Genomic DNA, 16,483 nt, shown 5'->3' with positions numbered 1-16,483 from the left:
CACTTATGTGTATAACCTAAAATAGTCAAGTTCATAAAGAAAAGAGTAGTAGAATGGTGGCTTCCAGGAGCTGAGGAGAGGGGGGATTTGGGGACATGATGGTCAAAGAGTAGCAAGGTTTAGTTATGCAAGATGAGGAAGTTCTGGAGATCCACTATACGGCATTGCTGTAGCTATGTGTTAGCCAAAATGCCTATCGCTAACAATACTTTAACATATACTTAAAATTTTCTAAGAAGGGGGGCGCCTGCATGGCTCAGTCAGTTGAGTGCGTGACTCTTGGTTTTGGCTCAGGTCATCATCCCTGAGTGGTGGGATGGAGCCCCACATTAGGCTCTACGCTCAGGATGTACTCAGCACGCAGAGTCTGCTGAAGGTTATCTCCCTCTCCCCTTCCCTTCTGCTCCTCCCCCTTGTCCCGTGCAAGCCCTCTCTTTAAAATAAATAAATAAACTCTTTTTAAAAATGTTTTCTGAGAAGGAAGATCTTATGTTGTGTTCTTACCATAAAATAAATAAATAACAACAACAATGAGAAGAGAGGTGGGGGAAAACTTCAGGAGGTGATAGATATGTTTATGGTCTTGATTGATGCATACTTATCCCCAAACTCATCGGAGTTGTATACATTAAATTTGTATAGCTTTTTACATGTCAATCATACCTCAGTAAAGTAATTTAAAAAGTAAAAATATATTTAAAAAGAACACATTAGCCGTTCTTCGTGGAAAGATTCTTTAAAATTAAACATAATACAGTTGAAAAAAATTCCAAAGAATAGGATCTTTAATGAGATTTTAATCATTGTCGTTTTAACTAAGCTTTTGTTGAAATGTATTTATCAGTACCAGAAAAGTACACAGTTATTATTTGTATATGAAAGCATATTTTAAATTCCATTTAAGCCCTCTCATTTCATCTCCCACAGCTGCTTTTTTGTTTTGAAGAAAGATGAATAAGGAATAAATAGAAGGCCAATGTCTCAAATTGATGTACCTGTGTGGCCCCCTGAAAAATCCAAGCATGTATTCATATGCGAGAAAACTGTGCTGTCAAATACACAATCTCTCAATAGCTCAGGCATGAACTCAGCTTCCTACAAAAGAAAAGGGGGGAGAGGGGGCAAATTGCAGTTCTTGCGCTTGACACGCCCTAGAGAAAAGCCCCAGAGAGAAGAGGGGGTTGTATTTGTGCTCAGACAAGAAGGCAGAGGGTGCCAGTGAGGATAGCACAGTGGTTCTGACATTTCCGGGGTTCGGATGCCTGCATGTGGTGCTGGAGTCCCAGGGGGAAACCTGAGACGGCTGCTCGGGGTGGATAATTGTATCTGTCTTTTTCCATTCCAGGTCCCCTAAGCATTCAGCTTCCCTGAGGGAAGCCAACCTCTCTCATCTTACTGTTTTTCCTAATCCATCTGTACAGTGTGCTCTGGCCCATGGGTGGGGTCAATCATGTGTTAAAGAATCCTAGGGCTGAAGGGAGGATTCGAGTTTCTCTGGCCTAAGCCTCTCATTTTCGGATTTAGAAAGTCAAGGTCCAGACAAGTGAGCAATGTGTCCAAGGACACACAGTCAGCTCTTGCACAGGTTCGTGTGCGTTGTTCATCCTGACTGACATTTGACATAAGAAGAGAAGGCCTGTTATCTGGATTCGGGTTTGGCAGAACCGGGCGGGGGGCGGGGGGCGGGGGGCGGGGGGCGCTGCGCTGGTGCCCGCAGCTGGGAGTTGAGGAGAGACGGTGCACGGCCAGGAGAAGGAAGGTGCCTCCCCGGCGGCAGAGTCGCCTCAAGCGCTCAGTTACGTGTGTTTGAACTCAGCCACAGCGGGCTGTGGGATTCCGCCCAGGGCCCGGGAGCCTACGGGGTCCCCGCGGCGCAGGGCCCTGTGCTGGTGACAGTGACGTCCTGCCCTCGGCACCTGAGCGCGCCAGCCGCGCACTCGCTCATCGTCTGCTCCACGCCGTCCACTTCCACGCAGACGCGAAAGCCGCCTTCCTCGCACTCCGAGGCTTCTCTGCAGACACACCTGCCGCTCTGGGCTGGAAACATAAACGACGGAGGCTTAATGGCACGTGGGGGAGCGGGGAGAGTCCGGGCACATAACCTCCAAAATCACGATGCTCTACAGAGATCGCTAGAAGCGCCTGCCTCGGGGGACGCAACCAGCCCCCCCGGGAAAGCACTAGGACCGGGAAAGTGAGGCATTTTGCTGCACTCCGAATAAGCAGGGTTTGAGGCTGGCCAGGCCGATTGGCCGGACTCACGTGGGCCAACTCTCTCCAAGTCAAGGGCTCCCCAGTCCTCTCTCCGTGCTGTCTAGGGAAGCCAGAAACTGAATATAAATCCCTCAACCCCTGACAGATCAGGAGACCTCAGCAAAGACCAAGTTGCTGCAAGGCTCAAACAAGGACAAAGAAAAGAATTCAATTCGCTTTGAGACATAGGGCATAAAACGCAAAAGGCCATATAGCCTGTAAAAATAAGCCAGAAATGAGTTGGGGAGGAATTCACTGTGTGCGCTGCAGGTGCCAGCCAGCCCACTGGTGACTGCCAATCCTAATGTGACCCAGTGGTTGGGGTTCAGTACGTCCTGGCTTGGGCCACGAACTGTCCAGGAGTGAGAGGAAAAGGGCCCGGCTGACAGGCCACGGGGAGGGCATGAGTTGCTGGCAGAGATCTCACAGATCACACAGTCCAGCTCCCAAATTTCCACAGATGGGGAAACTGAGGGCAGTGACTTGGCTCCGGCCACGCAGGCTTTCCCCCTTAGTAGTGTAGCTAAAACTGGGAGGAAGGCCATGCAAGGGTGCTATTTAAGATCATCGTAAGTGCTACTGGGACGTAGTGCTGGCAAATCTCGAGCCACAAGCTGAAAAAGTAACTCCTTTTTCTATCGTCTTCAAATTCTTCTGATTATTTCTAGGAGAAAGTGTCACCTTGGCACTGACAGGCTTTTAACACTCCCCTAACACTTGCTAAACTCCCTTTCTCCCACAGAAGCAGTACCCCTCAAGCTGCCAGCCCCATCTGGCTAGACTCTACAACCTTATTTTGTTTCTTTACATGTATTTTTATAGTTACCTAATATTTATGGCACGCGATAGTTCCTTTTAAGAAAGTGATAAGAAAATGTCCTTTTTTAAAAATAGGTATTTTTATGTGAGTCTATTTTTTAAAATGAATACATAATCTGGATAATACAAGGAGCAAAAACCATGAAGGGGAAATGGGAAGCACCAGGGTTTGGGAGGACATTCAGACCATTGAGGATGGGTTTTTGTCCTCTTAGGTACTCGATCCCCCCGCCCCGGCTCCCCAGGGAAGGCTGTGGGCAAGGACAGTTCACTCTTGGACCAGCCTGAGACTTTCACATCCTCAGGGATCTGCTTGGATTTGCTGCTAAACTAGAACCCCCAGTTTTAAAAACCTCAGTACTACTACCTTCGCATTGTTATAGTTACAAGTATGAAATGCCCCTTACCATCACATTTTCCCCAGAGTGGACAGGCACCACAGGCTTTCTCAGTGGGGACAGGCAGAGTGCAACTGTCCCTCCCAGCAAGGGTATAATTTCTACCCTGACAGTGGAGAACATGCATCTTGCAAACTGTCAGAGGCAGTATTCTTTTGCTTCTCTCATCTCGAGCACATACATCCAAGGAGGATCTGAAACAAATTTTTAAAATTACATTACTTAGAAGATCTTCAGTCTTCAAAATGGAGGATGAGAAGCGAAAGGAGAGGCTCTGAGCTCAGGGCCTCCGACGTTACCAGCCACAGCAAAAAGATGGAGCAGAAACTGCGATCTCCTTCATGCCTGGGGCTCACCCTCCTCAGGTCTTCAAAATGAACATATTTTGCTCCTATTTGCTCACAATTTTTACAAGCTTAGGTGTCTCGTGTTGCTCTAGTTTCATCTAGAGCAGATCGGATAGAGCAAATTAGAAGAGAAGGCAAGGTCTGCTCAGGACACTGGTGGGTTGACAAGCAGGAAGGAGGCAGAAAATCAGCAAAGATCACACACTCAGAGACTGTAGTCTGGTGGGACTGTTGACTGCAGGAGAAATTAGGTCCTTCCAGGCCAGCAGGCCTGTATGCATTGTCCAACACTTGATGACCAAATCCTCAAGAGAAGATGAAATTGTATTTTTCAATGGGATTTTTTTTTACAGTATAGTTATCAAAATCAGGATTTTTAATATTGATACAATACTACTATCTATTTCACAGACAATATTTGTCAACTGTTCCCTAAATGCCCTTTACATCTTTTTTTCCCTCTCCAAAGTCCAAGGATCACACACTCCATTCAGTTGCCATGTCTCTTTCATCTCCTTTAACCTGGACCAGTTCCTTAGTCTTTCATTGTCTCTCAAAAAACGAAAACAAAGTTAACATAATCAATGGGATTTTTTAAAGTATTGATGTTTACAAAGTAGTTTAGAAATATTTCTATAAAAATATATTACTTTTTTGTTTCTTAAGCATGCATGCTAAAATGGTGAGATTCGGCTTTTTGGAAAGGTCACTAATAAAAACAAACACCTTCCTGAATGTTAAGATAAGGAAGGCATTACTGTAGTGAACGCTTAGACAACAAAGTATTTTTGTATGGTAGATGGAGTTTATATTTATTTTTATATATATTTAGCTCTAATATTTTCTTCAATACCAAGAGCTAAATTTACTTGGAGTTATTTACATCACAAAAACAAATCCTTGTATCTTTCTTTTATCTGCTTACTTAAGCTTTAAATTGAACTCCTCAGAACAGCTCAAAGGGAGCTGAGACCTTTGCAGAGACCTGGCAAAGCCACCTTGTTATCAGTATCTGATAGAAAGCTCACACCATGTCTATAAACAGCAGGCTACAGATAAAGTAAATGAATCAGAAAAGTTGGAAAGAGGATGAAAGTGAATCAAAGTCAACAATGATTCATAAAAAAATAACACCACAGTCAGAACACCCTGGGTGGACAACCACTACAATTTACACTGTTTGGCTATATTTTTCTCGAAAGAAGTTACTTATAAGATACTGCCACAGGGGCGCCTGGGTGGCTCAGATGGTTAAGCGTCTGCCTTCGGCTCAGGTCATGATCCCAGGGTCCTGGGATCGAGCCCCGCATCGGGCTCCTGACTCGGCGGGGAGCTTGCTTCTCCCTCTCCCTTTGCCTCTCCCCCTGCTCGTGCTCTCTCTCTATCTCTGTGTCTCAGATGAATAAATAAAATCTTTAAAAAAGAAAAAAATAAATAAGATACTGCCACAATCACCATTACCCACTGTAGGTGTTCAAGGAGTTAGATGTGTGTTTCGGGGACAGTAATAATTGAAAGCCAAGTACAGTTCACCCTCCAGCAACACTGGTTTGAACTGCACTGCGGGTCCACTTATACAGAGATTTGTTTTGATACTATAAATGTATTTTCTCTTCCTCATGATTTTCTCAATAGTATTTTCTTCTCTATAGATCACTTTATTAAAAGAATACAGTATATACCCCTGGGTGGCTCAGTCGGTTAGGCGCCTGCCTTCGGCTCGGGTTATGATCCCAAGGTCCTGGGATGGAGCCCCATATCAGGCTCCCTACTCAACAGGGAGTCTGCTTCTCCCTCTCCCTGCCACTCCCCGTGCTTGCGCTCTCTCACCCTCTCTCTCTCTCAAATAAATAAATAAAAATCTTTTTTAAAAAAATATTTATGTAATTGGTAAGGTTTCCAGCCAATAGTAGGCTATCAGTAGTTAAGTTTTGGGGGGAGTCAAAAGTTATACGTGGATTTTTGACTGTGTGAAGGGTTCGGCACCCCAACCCCCGTGTTGTTCAAGGGTCAACTGTAATTGGTCAGTAATCGTATGTTTTGATTCAAACTTAAAGATGACCAATAAATCTGGGGGCTTAGATCTCTCCCATTTGCCTCTCCAGATTCACTCTCCATTCTCCACCCCACTGCCCGGAAGGCTGACACTATGAACCACTTCCTTATCCTCTAGCTTCAGGTGCATTTGATCAATGGCAGGAGATTGGAGAGATGTTTAGTGCTCTGGCTCACTCCAGGGCCGGGGGGGTGGGGGGGGGACGTTCTCTGAGGTTCCTAAAATGAGGGACTCAGCTCTTCCTCAGCTGCCATCTGCACAGTCTTCTCTGTCTCCAGCTTTGCATAAAAGCCCCTCTTGTCACTGCTTCAGGCCCCGGGCATGGATATGCACCCTGGCTGTTGGCAGTCAGGGACTACTGCCCCCTGGTGTGCAGTTTCCTTCCTTCTGCCCACATGTCTATAAATAGTCCCGCTAGGAAAGCTCCTCTTGTCCTAAGGCAGTCAGACAGACTCCCTTGTCCCACTAGGACCATAACCCAGACATCTAGTACCTACTTCAGCTATCCACCTACAGCAGAGTGATTGCAAGCTGGGTGGCATTCTTATAATGCCCATCTCAAGACACAGCCATTTTGAGAATCGGAAAAGCAGCTACTTGTTACCTCTGTTGGAACACTGCATAAGAGTTTATATTTCAAGGGAATTTCAACCCTAATTTCCTCAAGCTCTAAATCCTCGAGTGACAGTGTTTTCATTTTGCCCCATTTCATGTATAAAACAAGCAGTGCCCGAGTCCTTCAGCCTTTCTCTAGACGGAATAGAACACTGCTTAACGCCGCTGGTTGCCAGGCCTGGGGTGACCCAGGCAAATAACAGACAGTAGATGGGCCAGGCTAAGACGCAAACAAAGATCCTTAACCCTTGGTCAGCAGCACCTTCGATCTAACAGAGAGACTAGTATCTACTGACACACTTTTTTTTATCTTGAATAAAATAAAACAAATAAAAATAAAATATAAAAATAATAAAATAAAAATTTTTTAAAAAGCAAAAACAGAGCTTACCCACATTCATAGGGCATTTTACAAACACATCTTGAATTCTGCAGTTTCTCCCAGCGCTGACATTTGGGCACTGCTCGTGGCAAAGAGGCCTCTGAAAGAAAAGGGTAAGGGAGACGCAGTCATTCGAAGAGCTTCTTTGTGGTAAACAAGATGTTATTTTAATTGTTGAACCAGGTTCTGTAATCTTCTCAACTGCCACAAATTTGTACAGTCGAAAAACAAAGCTGTAAAGCATTTTACAGGAGACAGAGCATTCCTAGGAGTACCCTACAAATAATTTCATTGTTACCATTTCTTGAGCATTTCCTATTGTGTGAGCATTGACTATTGTGATATTTAATCCTCCTTAACAGATGCCCACTTCAGAGTTAAAGACACTAAGGGTCAAGGGCACCTGGGTGGTTCAGTCGGTTAAGCGTCTGCCTTCAGTTCAGGTCACAATTCTGGGGTCCTGGGATCGAGCCCCACATCGAGCTCCCTCCTCAGTGGGAAGCCTGCTTCTCCCTCTCCCTCCGCCTGCCGCTCCCCCTGCTTGTGCTCTCTCCGTGTCAAATAAATAAATAAAAATCTTAAAAAAAAAAAAAAAGAAACAAACAAACAAAGGGTCAGAAAAGCTAAGAAATTGGTGCTAGTTCACATGTTTAACAGATTGGCCAAGCCAGGATTTAAGTCCATGTTTGTCTCAACTCAAGGCCAGGGGAGAAGGCTCCCTTTCATTAAGAAATTGCGATTTATAAACTGTTGTCTGGACTGCATTTTACCCACTCTGTCTATAGTGGGACAGAAAGCAACACAATGTGATCTATACATGGAGAACTCCCTAGTACCCCAAGATATATAATAACCTCTCACATGTAAATGTCTAATTGGTTTCCCTTCAATAGTGAGTCAATATCTAGAAGTATTTACATTTAATAAAATCCTTTCCATTGCTTTGTGTTTTCTACAAACTGATCAAAGTCAACCACCATTCCAATTTTGACAGGAAAACACCTTGGTCCAGCTTACAAGAGCTTAATTTGACGGCCATCTCCTCAGCTATCCCTGATTACAAGGTGAATAGCCTAAAATATCCTGCTATTTCCACTGCCTGCCAGCTTCATGACAATGGAATTCAGTGGCATATACTTTCCCATCATAAAACTAGTTCTGTGTTGGATATATCTATAAAGGTAATTTATCTGAGGAGCATATTTTTATGGATGCACAAACTGTGCAATACTTCCTCACTTTGGAAAACTTAAGAGCTTTAGACATGACAGTAAAATCTCATGAACAATTCATAACTTGTAAAATTTGGCAGCAATGTAAAGCATAGCCTGCCATGTCCAGCCACATCTGTAATGACTGCTCATTCTTTAAACACTTCCCTTTAAAAGACTATTATCCTAAATGCAATGTAGTATTCTGAATTGGATCCTAGACCATTAAATGGATATAGTAGAAAAAATAAAATCTGTAGTTTAGTCAATAGTATTATACTAATATTAAATGTCTTAATTAACCCACTAAATTATGTCAAGTTATATGAGATGTTAATATTTTGAGAACATGGTGAAGGGTATACAAAAACTGTATTTGCAGCTTTTCTGAAATCTAATATTGTTCCAAAATAAAATGTTTTTTAAGATGGTGTTCTCCAGGGAGCGCCTGGGTGGCTTAGTCGGTTAAGTGTCCAACTCCTGATTTCGGATCAGGTCATGATCTCAGAGTCATGAGATCCAGCCCCACCTTGGGCCACCACACTTAGCAGACTCCATCCCTCTGCCCCTCCCTCACTGAACAACAACAAAAAGATGGTGTTATCTAGATCAGTGCTTCTCAACCAGTGGCAATTCGGCAATGTCTAGAGACATTTTTGGTTATCATAACCAGGGGTGAGGGGGTGCCACAGGCATCTAGTAGGTAAAGACCAGGGATGCTGCTAAATATCTTACAATGCACAGGTCGGGCTCCCACAACAAAGAATTACCAGGTTCAAAATTCCAATAGTGTTGGGGTTGAGAAAGTCTAATCTAAATGTACCAAAACTAAAGTTCAATGATAAAATCATATAAATGAGTTCTGCATTACGCTTAGAAGTTTATTTGCTAGAGGCAGGGGAGAGGGGAGAGGGAATACAAAGAAGGTGGTCAAAGGGTACAAAATTCCAGTTATAAGATAGATGGGTACTGGGGATGTAAAGTGCAACACAAAGACTATGGTTAACACTGCTCTATGATATACGGGTAGGCTGTTGGGAGAGTGGATCCTGCGAGTTCTCACCACAAGGAGAAATTTTCTTTTTTTTTATTGTATTTTAGCGAGATGATGGATGTCAACTAGACCTACTGTGGTAATCATTCCACAATAGATATAAATCAAACCATCATGATGTACACCTTGAACTTCTACAGTGATGTATGTCAATTATTTCTCAATAAAACTAGAAAAAATATTTTTTTAAACTTTATTTACTAATCATTCATAAGAATGAAATTCTAGATTTTAAATGTTTTCTAGAAGCTATTATAATTTCTTTATGAAAAATCACTGGTAGAATTAGCTAGACCAAAGACCTTTGCATTTAAGAACATATAGCTTGGTTATCTTCATATATCTTTACGTCAAGACTACATATTGATGGAGGGAGGGAGAAATGAGTGGTTAGTGTTTAATGAGCACAGAGTGTCAGTTTGGGAAGATGAGAAAGCTCTGGAGATGGATGCTGATGATGGTTGCACAATAATGGGAATGTACTTAATGCACTGAACTGTACATTGACAAATGGCTAAAATGGTAAATGTTATGTTATGTCTGTTTTACTGCAATAAAAATAAAAAGACTAACTACTGATAGCAGTTATTTTAAAACATCAGCCTTGGAGGCTGACAAACCTGGAGTTTTCTATTTGTGATAGGCTTATTTTAAGGGAAGTTACTATTCTTATTCATCATGTCTTCTGAAAAACACGCAGGCCTGAAAAATACCCTTAACTGAAACTTTAATAGAATTTGCTACTGAGTAGGAGAAAATTCATACTGAATTGTGCTACAAAATGACTGGAGCAGACATTTTAGAAAGACAAGTATGTAATATCTCCTTTGGAATGAAAGAGCAACCTCAGCAAGTGTACATTGTTCTCTTTAATTTTAGAATTCCTGGTACAGGTCCATTACTTCAAATATCCCTGATAAATTCATATTGTTGTGTCAGTGCAGTAGAAAACAAAGCACTTGTCTCTGCTGTGGACCTCTGACAGCTAATGAGCACATGGGCACCAGCATGGTGGGCGCCCGGCTGGCCCTGCTGCCTCCTGATGACAATTAGTGTGTATATTTAATACCACAGCCCACGTCCACCTTCAGCTGCAGAGGATTCTGTACAGCCCGCCCTCTCTTTAGCTGTGACCATCGAATTCACCTGACGGTATCACTCACAGAATCTAGTACTTCATCCTCACCATGAAAGGCAAATTTTAGCATTGGATTAAAGTCGTTCACCAGAAAAATAAGAATACCATACAAAATGGAATGTAAATGCGTTTTCCTTCCTTCCTGTTTCTTAATTGTCACAAACATGTGTTTTCCATTTATTTTTTAAAATGTAAACAAAGAAGAAACAGGAGATGATTTTAAAAATAAATCCATCCTACCTTAAATGCCTCTAAAAAGAAATGGTTTGGCTTTCTAAACCTCTTCCTACCGTAGCTTCTTAAAAGATCATTTTAATTTGCTTGGTGTTCAAAATACTGAATTTTTGGATTTCCACTATTAAGAACATCCGTACAAACCACAACACTTTGCTTTCAATAACTTCTGCTTTGCAGTGTTAAGTGTAAATGCTTCTAAATTTTCTATTTCAATAATGCTAATAAACTCTCTGAAAGCCCAGGAGTGAAACATAGATTTTTTATAAATTTTCAACTCAACTCTGTACTTAATAAAAGTACATTCCAAAAATCTGGAGAAAACCAGAAATTATTTTTTAAAAATCCTTTATTTTCTTAGCACCAAAATTTATCTAATCTTCGGTAAGAAGGATTTAAGTTAGTTTCAGAATCACCAGGGCTCTCCTTGCCATTCCTTGCATCCCATGAGTCGATCTGTGCCATGTGAAAAAGAGTCTGTTATCCAGTCTACAAACTGACCTTCTTGTAGAGGGGCAGGGATGGAGGGAATGACTCACAGTTATGTCCATTCAGTGCCATAAAGGACTGTCACAAGGACCCTCACCCACCTGAGTGCAGGTGTCCTTGGACAGACCTATGAGCTACTCACCTTTTTGCACACACTGAACACTCTTCATATCAGGACTCCACTTAAGGCTGGATCCACAGAGAAATGCCGAAGGACCTTCTAAGGACATGCCACCTGAACAGGAAATGGTCACCTTCTCACCAACTCCATAGAACGGTTTGCGGGGATGACTCTGTATGCCATCCATCAATGCAGGTAGAACGCAGGCAATTTCTAAAGATAAAAGAAAACAGGATACAAGGGTCATTGCTTTCCTAAGCCATCTTTTTTTTTTAATGATAGCTTTGAATAGTGCTAATACACATGCTCTGCTTTTTTCACATTAGAGGACAAAGAGGAAGAGGTAAGTTCACTCCTGGGATACCCTGAAAGACATGTCCCACAGTGCCTGGCATGTAATTGACCAATGAAAGATTGAAGACCAAAACAGTTCCCATCCTCCACCCCTACCCTCAAAGCAACGTGCCCACTTAAAATGAACCAGACTTATAAACAGAGTCCTAAAGCCCAGGCTGCTGTGTACCACGATTTTCACAGCTGCCACTTCTCTCTTGGGTCTGGTGAAGTCCCACCGAAATTTTCCCAAAAGCACTATTCATCTGCATATCATTAACATATATCCAATTAGATATTTTTACTATCTGAAAGTTTTAAAGAACCACCTTTAACCTTACAACCATACAAGTATTAGTCTTGGGTTTTCCATCTCTAGTCTTTCTCACTCGATTACATTCATTAGCTCAAATCTTCTACTTGAGAAAACAGCAAAAGAGAAAAATGAGAAACATGCATAGTTATGGGATGCAAGTCATAATTTATGATTTAAAAAAAAATCTTGGCAATCTCTCTAATGGACTTTGGACAATATTCTACAAAATCCTGCTCAGTTTCTTTACCATTTCCATCAGAAACTCCATTCATTCATTAATTCAAAAACAGCATCTATTGAGTGCCTATATTTGGCCAATTATGTTGTGTGCTGCTGGGGATGTAACAGATACAAGTCTACAACATTTGGTAATGCCTTTCTCCTTGAGGTATCTGTAGTTTGAAAAAAAAAAAAAAGCTGAAAGACTGCTAAACTAAGGAGGAAGTGCAGCTCAGGGGCTGAAAAGCTGGTAGTTTTTAACAATCTTATAGGGCTAAGGGATCAAGAGTTAGAGTCTACTCCCATCACAAAGGAGGAACCTAGGGAGAAATCCCAGACTTTCTATTGGGATCCCTTAATGGCTACACCCTAGGAATAAAAGTAAACAAGACATAAAACAGCCTCACTGCTTGCCAGAAACAAAATCAAATCTTTTCCATAGGAAGAGAAGAACATCACCCAAAACCTCAAATGATTCCTTTATTTTTTTACACATAAAGTCTGGCATTTAATCAAAACTAATCTAACATTCAAAAGGACAAGAATTAAACAAACTCCCCAAAAAAGACTATAGAAACAGATCCACAGCAGGTCCAGATATTGGGATTAACAGCAACGGACCTTGAAATAACTGTGATTAACATGTTGGGAAAAAATTAAATAACAAGGTGCAGAATTTCAACAGAGAATAAGAAAGTATAGAAAAGTGGACAAATTAAATATCTAGAATTGGAAAATGAAATTAAGAACACAACAGTTCTTAAAAGCGGATCATATACAACTGTATAGAGACTTAATAAACTGGAAGGTAGATCAATAGAAAGTATTTAGAATGAAACAGAGAGGGCGACTGGGTGGCTCAGTCCGTTAAGTGTCTGCCTTCAGCTCAGGTCATGATCCCAGGGTCCTGGGATGGAGCCCCATGCTTCTCCCTCTCCCTCTGCCTCTCCCCCTGCTTGTGCTCTCTCTTTCTCACCCGCTATCTCTCAAATAAATAAAAAATAAAGTCTAAAAAAAATCATTTAGAATGAAACAAAGAGTGGGGAAAAATGATGTAAAACAAAGAAAAGAATGTAGGTAATATATACAGTCTAAAAAATACATCATTTGTGTCTCACAAGGAGAAATGAGCAAGAATGGGACAGAGTCAATGAGGACACAATAGTCAAGAATTTCCTAAAATTGACAAAAGACGTTAAAGCCATATTCAAGAAGTGCTTCAAATATCAACCAGGGTAAAGACAAAGAAAGTCACACCTAGGCACATCACAGTGGAGGTACTTCTGAGACACAAGCACTGGGGAAAAAAGGAAATTCTCAAAAGTAGCTGGACATAAGATTTTCAAACCAGAAACAGTAAGATTCAGAGTAAATGTCTCACTAGAAAACAGTGAAGTCAAAAGGGAAGGAATAAAACCTTTAAAGGCCTTAAGTAAAATAACTGCTAACCTAGAATTCCTTACCCAATAAAAATATCCTTCAAAAACAAAGATAAAATAAAGACATTTTAAGATGAACAAAGACTGGGACCATTTCTTATCAGTAGATTCACAATAAAGGAAAAAAGCTCTTCAAGCACAAGCATCTCATTAAACATTTTGAAGAACTAACTTTTGGCTTTATCACTCCGAGGTAGGAAATGTTTACATTCTATTTCAGTAATTTCTGCTCAAGGACTCCAGGAGTGAGAGACAGACAGAGACAAAGACAAAGAGGAAGAGGAGAGGTTCTACAGATCAAAAAGAAGAAGACAAACAGAAAATAGGGGCCCAAAGTTGAACAGTCACTTCATCAAAGAGGATATGCAAATGGCCAATAAACATGAAAACAGGCATGACATCATAGTTACCAGAAAAAAATACAAATTAAAAAATAAGTTATTGCTACACACTCACCAGTACAGCTAAAATTTTTAAAAGAATGATGATGTCAAGTGTTGGTGAGGATACAGAGCTATCTTGGCTTCCCAGATTCTGGTAGGGATGTAAGTTGGCACAACCATTTGGGAGACTGGTAGCATCTACTAAGTCTAAATGTATATACACCCTATGATTCAAAATTTCACTAAGAGATATATACCCAAGAGAAAAAAATGTACATGTGTACACTAGGGCTTTTTTCACATCGCATAGACCAACTGATAGAGGAAAAATATGTCTCTACAGCTCTATCCATCTGCCGAACCAACTTACACTGCAGTACAAGTGAGATGGAAGGCCAACAGTAGTGTTAGCTTGGTTAGCAGAAGCATGTACTCAGGTGCCTACATCTGAACAGAATAGGACCCAAAGCATTTGAAGAAGTACACTGATGATGGTACATCCCTAGAAATTGAGTTATAGAGGATGTTCTGAAGGTCTGCGCCAGACCTGAGCTCCCTGACCTATTCTAATTTGCACCAGAAACTTTAAAATTGCAGTAAAATTGCCTCCCCTAACAGGAGCACTATCAGCTAGAGAGTGCTGAGGGCTTTTTCAAGACACAACTGAAACCTGGACAGGATCATATGAGCCTCTCAGGAAAGGGAGGTCAAGACACGGGCCACACAGTGAGCAGAGATTCATCTTGATTCATTCTCTTCCCCATGATTCTCTCATTTTAAGTTATACACTACAGCCAAGGCCACTCACTCTGACAGTGCATTTCCCCAACAAGCCACCGTAAATCGTCTCCGCATCTGGCTACAGGGTCTCCAATAAGAGAGTATCCTTCATTGCAAGTATATACTATGTTTTTCCCAACAGGAAACATCGCACCTTCATCCTAAACAGAAATGAAAGAGAGACAGAGAGAAAAAAGTATGTCTATTGTGCATTAACAGAATGTTTCTTTAGATATATTTGGCCTATCAATCATGCCTTCTTTGAATCATCAGGCAAACTAAGTTCAAATAACTAATTTAGAAAATTATCTATAAAAACATTTTTCCCTGTACGGTCCTAATCAACAACACTTGTACTACCATTAATTGAAATAAAGCCATTAACGCTACTCTACTATAATTTATTAATTGTCCCCAAGATACCAAGCACTGTCGTAAGCATTTTACTAAAATTACTTTAGTGGACACTGCCCACGTCACTGTTTTCCCCCGTGTTTCAGGAAAAGACAGTTTGTTTTCGGATTTTGGAAAGGTACTTGTCAGTCAATTCTTCACACTAAGATGTTATGGACTCTTCATGGCAATACTGCCTAAGAAAAGCCAGTAGGAACAGACAGAAATATTCAGATCCTATCAGCGTGTGCATGAAAGTTTAAGTTTCTCACTGATGACGTTTAGAGGAAGCAGAACGCTGATCTTCTCCCATTCCACCCTCCAACCCCTACCCTGTCTGGGAAGTGCTGCTGGGACTGGGCCAGATTCAAGCACTTGGTGTTGGCCTGTGATCCCAGGAGGTGAGCTTTCACAGTGAAGCAAGGAAGAATTTGAAGTCTAAGACCTAAGGATGTGATCATGCTCTTCTGGGGTTTCTCTTAGTTCCTCTCCTCATCTTTTAGGAATGACCCCAAGGGGAGGGTTGGAAGCTGGACCTGTTCTGCTCCAGGTATTAGAACAAAATCCCATGGTGCCTTTTTCTCTTCACTGTCAGTCCTAGCCCAGGCTGGCTCCATCATGGGAGTTGGTAGGAAACAGAGGGCCCAAGTTAATACCGAGGTTTGAAGAAAATGGGGAAGGACACTTGATTTGTTATGGTGCTAGTCTCTAGGCCTCCCTTTGCCTTGCAAAGGGGACTGCTATATGGGGAAGTTGAACTCAACAGTGCCCAAACTTAACTCTGTATCAGAACAACTAGTAGCAATTAAAAGTTAGGGGGGGGGGGACCTGGGTGGCTCAGTTGGTTAAGTGACTGACTTCAGCTCATGTCATGATCTCAGGGTCCTGGGATGGAGCCCCATTACATCAAGCTCCCTGCTCAGTGGGGAGTCTGATTCTCCCTGTCCCTGTGTGCCCCCCCCAACTCATGCCCTCTCACTCTCTCTCTCAAATAAATAAGTAAAAACTTAAAAAAAAAAAAAAAAACACAACTCTCAGGCTCTACCCTAAATATACAGAATGAGAAAAAAATGGAAGATAAGGGACAAGCAGCAATCTCTATTGTTAAGTTCCCTGGGTGATGCAGCCCATCTGTGGGGCAGTGTTCAGAACCCCTGACTCCTTACAGGACACACATGCACTGGAGTTTGGGACAACAGTTCACAATTTGCTGAACCACACAAGTTTGCTTGGCCTTGTTCTCCAAACCTATGTTTCCTTCAGGAATTTTATGGACTGTGGTAACTGTATTGGGACATATGAGTGTTAGAGAGGCTGGGTTCATTCCCCTGTCTCTCTCTTTCTCTCTCTCTACACACACACACACACACACACACACACACACACACACACCTCTTCCATTTCCATTACCTACATTTGGGGAAACTTCAGCGAAATGTCAGTGAGTGTATGTTTAAGGGCCTGGAATTTGAAAGGCAAATCCTTGTGGAGAAAGAAAGACTG

The 16,483-nt window shown here is 41.8% G+C and overlaps 1 protein-coding gene across 1 annotated transcript in view; it reads right to left on the bottom strand.

Moving 5' to 3' along the window:
* Positions 1 to 777: 777 nt before the first annotated feature.
* Positions 778 to 16,483, bottom strand: part of C7 (complement C7) — a 50,944-nt gene continuing 35,238 nt past the window's right edge. Inside the window, exons 14-18 of the mRNA XM_036068459.2 lie at positions 14,616 to 14,748; positions 11,139 to 11,330; positions 6,880 to 6,970; positions 3,480 to 3,664; positions 778 to 2,037 (exon numbers count right to left, since the gene is read on the bottom strand). Coding sequence (XP_035924352.1) covers positions 1,856 to 2,037; positions 3,480 to 3,664; positions 6,880 to 6,970; positions 11,139 to 11,330; positions 14,616 to 14,748 — 783 coding nt within the window. The 3' untranslated portion in view covers positions 778 to 1,855. The remainder of the gene's footprint in view (positions 2,038 to 3,479; positions 3,665 to 6,879; positions 6,971 to 11,138; positions 11,331 to 14,615; positions 14,749 to 16,483) is intronic.

The sequence above is a fragment of the Halichoerus grypus genome, chromosome 2 (assembly GCF_964656455.1).
Source record: "Halichoerus grypus chromosome 2, mHalGry1.hap1.1, whole genome shotgun sequence".
Classification (NCBI taxonomy): domain Eukaryota; kingdom Metazoa; phylum Chordata; class Mammalia; order Carnivora; family Phocidae; genus Halichoerus; species Halichoerus grypus.
Note: the sequence above shows the minus strand (reverse complement) of the source record. Positions and strands in the feature narration are given on the sequence as shown.